Source organism: Tiliqua scincoides, chromosome 4 (assembly GCF_035046505.1).
Source record: "Tiliqua scincoides isolate rTilSci1 chromosome 4, rTilSci1.hap2, whole genome shotgun sequence".
Taxonomy (NCBI): Eukaryota; Metazoa; Chordata; class Lepidosauria; order Squamata; family Scincidae; genus Tiliqua; species Tiliqua scincoides.
In genome coordinates, this window is record NC_089824.1 from 160504625 (window position 1) to 160511070 (window position 6446).

The 6446-nt window shown below is 58.1% G+C and overlaps 1 protein-coding gene across 1 annotated transcript; it reads right to left on the bottom strand.

Annotated features, from left to right (window-relative positions):
• Positions 1 to 4344: 4344 nt before the first annotated feature.
• Positions 4345 to 5709, bottom strand: FOXD2 (forkhead box D2). The gene has a single exon (XM_066625722.1). The coding sequence runs from the start codon at positions 5707 to 5709 to the stop codon at positions 4345 to 4347; it is 1365 nt and encodes a 454-aa protein (XP_066481819.1).
• Between the last annotated feature and the right edge of the window lie 737 nt (positions 5710 to 6446).

Genomic DNA, 6446 nt, shown 5'->3' on the forward strand with positions numbered 1-6446 from the left:
GCCTCATGACTTTCTTTCAACGCAGGTGCTGTAAAGTTGGATAGGATTCCCTCCCCCCCCCCCAGCTCCACTTAGTGCAAGAAACAAGCCCCTCAGATCCCCTTCTCAAGGCTGAGCCTCCAGCTCCGAGCCCCTCCAAAAGGGGCCATTGAGGAGTGAATGGGAAGCTGAAGTCAACCACGGACACCCACCCAAGGGAGCGCTGGCTTCATCAGCGCAGCAGGCACGCTTGCTTGGAAACGGGTGGTCCCTGAGACGCAAGACCGGAGACGACGCCGCGCCGCTGTGCGTAGGCGAAACCCGTGTCAGTCACCTGGCCTCTCCTCCACGCACCCCGGGTCAAAGCTCCGCTTGCCCTGAAATGGGTAGAGCTGGGCCTAGGCTGGTGAAAAGCAAACCGAGCAGAACTCGCTCTCCACTATGATTCCAGAACGTGTGAACGGGGGTGCTTCATAACCGGGTTAACGGGAGGGGGGGGGAGATGCCGCTCAGGATCGGGATTCAGGCTTCACTCGTCAGCCCTCGGAGCCCGGAGGCCCCAGTTCTCCAAGAAGAGGCTTACACAGTACGGCCCCTGAACCCCAAGGCGAGTTCCTGCGCCTTGGAGGAGACTTGAGGAGGAGGACGGCGCGCGTTTCAGCCGCTGATCGCTGGTTGGCAAAGAGAGGCCCGGTTTACTCGCGCGGAAGCCTCGGGGAGGAGGAGTCCTGCGGGGAAAAGACTTGGCGGGGGATCCTGCCAGTTCCTCCGAAGCGACAGCCCCCGTCCTAGGCACACGGCTTTTGGACTCAGCCCCAGGGAAGCAAGTGGGGTTTGCTTCCAAGCCACATGGTGCGGGATTGTGCCCTGGATCTCAGAGGCATCGCTCGCCAAATGTGCTCACCACAAACACTGCAATCCTAAACACAGCCTCTTAACTGGCAGGGGGACGCCTTTCGGATGGGAGTGTCAATCCTCACCAAGCCAAGCGCTCAGAACGCACCGGGGTGGCCCCTCGCTGCCCGTCTCCCACTCCTTTGCTCCCACCCCCAAGAAAAGGCTACTTGATGGTCCCGAAATTGGTTTCACGTGCCCGAGAAATCCGATTTAATCCCAGCTGCACCGGCGGAGCCAGCTGTTCGCTACCCAGTGGGAGCAACGGAACCATTTCCCTCTCGTGGGGGAAAAGCTACTTCTCCCGGCCCTCACTGACAGCCTGAACCGTGGCAGAAGGGGGGGGGGGGCGCAGATCTACGCGAAAATAACCAAAGGCCCTGGGGCTGGACGTGGACCGATGACCACCCTTCGAAGAAGGAGAACCAGGCTGCAGTTTAGACAGAACCGAACAGGCTGGACAGAATCCTGGGGAGGCAAATGGAGGTGGCGAGTCGCCCAGGCGATGGGGGGGGGTGGCATGGGGGAGAGAGAGAGAGAGAGCAGACAGAGCTACAAAGCGCCTTCCATTTGTAACCATGTGCTCAGCAATCTGGAAAATAGATTCATCTGCCTCCTTCTCTTCTCCCCCATGTCCTGCCTTGTAGTCTCTTTTGTGGGGACAGGACATGAAAGGGGACGACCAAGTGTCTGACAGGGGATCGCTTTTCAAAAGCAAATGTGGGCCAGAGGGAGACGGGAGACCGCTCGCTGGGCCTGCAGGGAGGGCAAGACTCTTTTCAAGCAACAACATCAACAAACTCCGCTGAAGGGGGGGGGGGAAGAGAAGGGGCTAGATTGAGAGACAGATGGAAAATGCTACAAGAATCCGTCTTTCTTCTCTCTCACACACACACCCTCCCCCATAGACCGACCTCTATGGGAGAGTCCATTAGAGCCCATGTAAAAGCTAGTCAAGGAATATTTGAGAAGGCGGCTTGGGGTTGATTCATTCACTTCTTCCTGCTTTCAGGGTCATGTGGTCATTGAAAAATTGACAGGGCAGCCGCTGCCTGAGAGATCAGAGGGACATTTTGTTAAAGCCAAGCGGTGCGTTTTCAAATTTGGCCATAAGCATGAAGAAGTTTCAGGGAAAGGATCGGGCGAGGAGGAGCGTCTGTTGACTCTGTTGCTTTTTCTGCTCACAAATTGAGGCAGAGAGCTCGGGTTTCAGACCCTTCAGGCTCCGAAGGAAAAGCCTTACATTTCTCCCTCACTCTCCCTCCCCCGCCCCAGCCCTCTCTCCTTCTTCCATGTGTCAACATTTCCAACCAAAACAAAAAGGGGAGTGGGAGTATATTTTGCCTCCTTTAGGAACTGCCTGGCAACTTCCAACTATTTTCCGAAAACAAGAGTTTAATTGGTTGCCAAGTGTAACACCAGAGTCGAGAAAGCAGGAGGCAGGACTATAGAAAATAAATTTCCGCCCAGCACTTTTAGATTGGAAATTGCTGGTTTTAAAAAAAGACAGAGTGGGAACCCAGAGCGAGGCATTCGGACCCTAGTGGCTTCAAGGGGTCATTAGTAGGGAAAGAAGGAGAGGTCTGGTTTTCTAGAGATCTGGCTAAATCACCTTTCCTCCCTGCAGGAAATTCGGTTCACGGTATTGTTCAACTCAAACGCTGCAGTTGGCTTCAACGAACTTGCCCAGTCTAACAAAACCAGCTCAGGACTTGTACGCCGGCCTTGCTCGCTTGCAGAGCGCAGGAGAATTTGCGGGGCATTCCCCAGAAAGCGCAACGATCCCCATTTTACTGGGAATGTGGACTGCAACCTCACAGCCCAAGCCTAGGCATGTCTACTCAGAAGTAAGTCCCACTGTGTTCAATGGGGCTTACTCCCAGGAAAGTGGGTAGAGGATCGCAGCCTCAAACACTGACTCAAACACTGGGTTATTTCTGCAAAATATAGCTAGCACATCAAAATAAATTCTAAAGTGGTTTGACCTTCAGACTGCAAAGCTTAAGCAGTTCCTTACTATTTTTTCCAACCCAAGCACTTTAGTGACCCCCCCCACTTCAATTCTTCAGTTCTGAACCACAGAGACCTAAGCAAAAGTTAATTGCTTTTTTATCCTGTTTGTGTTAAGAAAGCGAAGAGCAAAACCCAGCGCATTTCCTTTTAAAAGAGTTCATAAACATTTATTAATTTACACCAAAGGTGGACCAAAAAAAAATTACGTTGCCTTTTCCACAACAAAATATTCACAATTCTTTCAATAAAATAGAAAGGATGCACAGATAGCGGGGAGGGCTAAGGAGGACCTGGCGCACAATATATACACACAAATAAGTCCAGATACACAAGAAACACACACGTTGAAGGGGCGGAGAGGAGGCGGATGATTGGGCAAGCGAGGACTTCCTGATATCGTCCCATCTGTTAAGATGTACACTTGAAATCTCGTTCCAAACATTAAGCTGAATTTATCTTTCTCTCTCTTTATAATGGGAATAGTGAGTGTCAATTCAACGTAGGGGGTTCTCTTTTGAAAGGAGGGAGGTGAAACATCTAGAGAACCACATAAGCAAAAGAAAGTATCTTTTTTTTAAAAGAAAAATGATACTAGTGCAATCTTTCTTGGAAAAGAGATCCACCGCCCACTTAAGCCGAAGGCCGCAGTCCTATCCATGCACATCTACTTGGGAGTCAGTCTCATTGGATTCAAATGAGACTTGCTTCTAGGTAAACATGTACAGAATCAGACTGCTTAGCTCCTTAGCTGAAAGTGGATTGTGGAGCGGACTGTTATGGGAACCTCCACCATAAAGGGGGGGGGGGTTTGCACACACAAGCTGCAGTTATCCAACCCCTTATTATCCAGTCGCTTCCTCAAATATCAGGGGACTACTACGGAATCAGACAACGGACGATTTAAAGCCAAGGTCTCAAAGAAAATGTTTGGACAACTAGAGCCTGCCTGCCACCTGGGACCCTAAGCACGCTTTACTTGGAAGTAAGGGCCCAGGGAATTCAACAGATGATCTTTCCACGTGGGTGACTCACAACACAATCCTATGCACGTCTACTCAGAAGTAAGCCTCACTGTGTCCAATGGGGCTTATTCCCAGGTGTGCGTGCGTGCATAAGATTGCACCCTTAGGATCGCAACTGTAAACTATTCCCTGTTTATTTTTATTATCTTTTTTTTTTTCAAGCTGCCAGAACTCATTTGGAGAAAGCGGACTATTTGTACCTAGATGGGTGGCTTTCTCCTCTCCCACCCCTTCCTAACACGTCCCTGAATAGGCAGGTAGGGAGGAAGAGACACACACGCAAACTCGATCCAGACGACCAACAGTCCGAAAAAAAGGAAGAGCTCCTACCTTTGCAAAACACAATGGGAGGGCAATTGTGAGAGTGGCGCTGCCGGGACGGGAGGGGGCTGGGGCGGAGAGGGGGGGCTGCTCGGGAGGGGGGCATCGCGGCTGGCTAAAAGGGACAGCTGTTGAGGTTGGAGAGCTTACTGGAAAAGTTCTGTCCGGACTGCAGGAGGGACTCGTGGGTCAGATTCAAATGGCTCGGGAGGGGAGTCAGAGCGGGCGAGAGCATAGCCAGGACCTGCGCTTGCCCACCGGCGTGGCCCGCGGGGAAGGGCGAGGCGGGCGCGCTGGTGGTGGTGCTGCTGGACGGCGGGGGGGCCGCGCCACCGCCCCCTCCTCCTCCGATGATGTTGTCTATGGAAAAGGAAGGCCTGTTGCCGGCTGCCTGGTCCGTCTTGAGGCTCTGCAGGAGAGAGGCGGTGGGGCTGAGCTGCCCGGCGGCGGCGGCGGCGGGGTAGAAGGCTTTCCTGCAGCTCAGCTCGCCGCCCAGAAAAGACGAGAGGCCGCTGGAGAAGACTGACGGGGCGGCCGCCGAGGCTCCGGGGCCGGGCGGCGCGGGCAGGGCACAAGGAGGAGGCTGGAAGGGGAAGGCGCCCGGGGCTGCCCCTCCGCCTCCCGCTGCGGCAGCGGCGGCGGCGGCGGCCGCCGCGGGGTGGTGGTGGTGGTGGTGGTGGAAGCTCTGCAGCTGCAGCCCGTAGTTGTAGCCGTAGGGTCCGTAGGCGAAGCCCGGCAGGAAGGCGGCCGGGTCCGCGCGCAAGAGGAGCTCCGGGGGCTGCGGGTGGAGCTGCTGCTGCTGCCGCTTGAAGCGCTTCCTCCGGCGCAGGAAGGAGCCGTTGTCGAACATATCGGCCGACTCCGGGTCCAGAGTCCAGTAGTTGCCCTTGCCCGGGTTGCCCGGCTCGCGGGGGATCTTGACGAAGCAGTCGTTCAGCGACAGGTTGTGGCGGATGCTGTTCTGCCAGGCGGGGAACTTCTCCCGGTAGTAGGGGAAGCGCCCGCTGATGAACTCGCAGATCTCGCTCAGCGTCAGCCGCTTCTTGGGGCTCTGCAGGATGGCCATGGTGATCAGCGCGATGTACGAGTAGGGCGGCTTCACCAGCGGGTTCTTGCCGCCCCCCGGCGCGCCCCCGGAGGACGAGGAGGAGGAGGCAGGCGCGCTGGCGGCGGCGGCCGGGGGAGCGGCTGGCGCGGGGAGACTCTCCCCCAGCGCCGCCTCGGGGCCTCCCGGGACTGGGGACAGCCTCCCCCGGGTCGCCGGCTGAGGCAGGAGGCGCAGGTCGTCCTCGTCCTCGTCGTCTTCCTCCTCCTCCTCCTCGCTGAACTTGGCCTGGCTGTGCTCGTGCGGGGGCCCCACCACGTCGATGTCCGCGTCCTCCACGTCGGAGAGCGCCTCGTCGTCCTCCTCTTCCTCGAGCGAGGTGGCCGCCAGCAAGCCGCAGGGCCGGCTGCTCCCGCTGCTGCAGCCCAGGGTCATGGTGGTGCCGCCGCCGCCGCCGCCGCTCTCGCTAGCTGGCTGGCTGCTGCTGCTGCTGCTGCTGCCTGGAGCTCGGGCTCCTCCGCTTGGCCACCCCCTAGTGGCGGCGCGGAGGAGGAGTCCCGGGAGGAGGCGCCAGCGCCTCCCCTCCCCGAGTTACTCCGAGGGCAACTGGCGCTCCCTGGCAATTCCCTCCCCACGAGGCGCTGGGGGGCCCTGGGGGGCAGGAAGCAGGCGGGGGCGGGGCGGGGGAGAGGCGGGGGCGGGGAAGGGCCACCCCCTCCCGCGCAGCTCACGCCCGGCAGAACTTCTCCCCAGCACTGAACTGCCTCGCAGAGCTCTCGGAGACTTTATAGCGCGGGGGCGCGTCACGTGTGCAGGAGACAGGCAGGCAAGCAGATCCTCCGTCGCCCTTCCAGGCCGAGCCCGGGCGGGCAGCTGCGCCCCCTCCCTTGGGCGCCGCGGGTCGCGCCTGGCGAGATGCGCTCCAACACCTCCTTCGGCCCAGCCCGGGGCGCTCCAGAGCTCCTCTTGCCTGGCATCTCGCATGCCCCCCCTGGGCTCTCCGCGCCAGAGTGCCGGGGAAGGCGCTCGTGGGAAGGGGCCCGGCAGTGCTCCAGCAGGGTCTCCACAGCAGGCTGGAGGCCGGCCTCAGCCTCCCTCCCAGCTCTTCCTCTCGGGGAATCTGCGGCCAGGCGCCGTCAGGTTCCCGCGCGGCCACTTCTGACGACACCCCG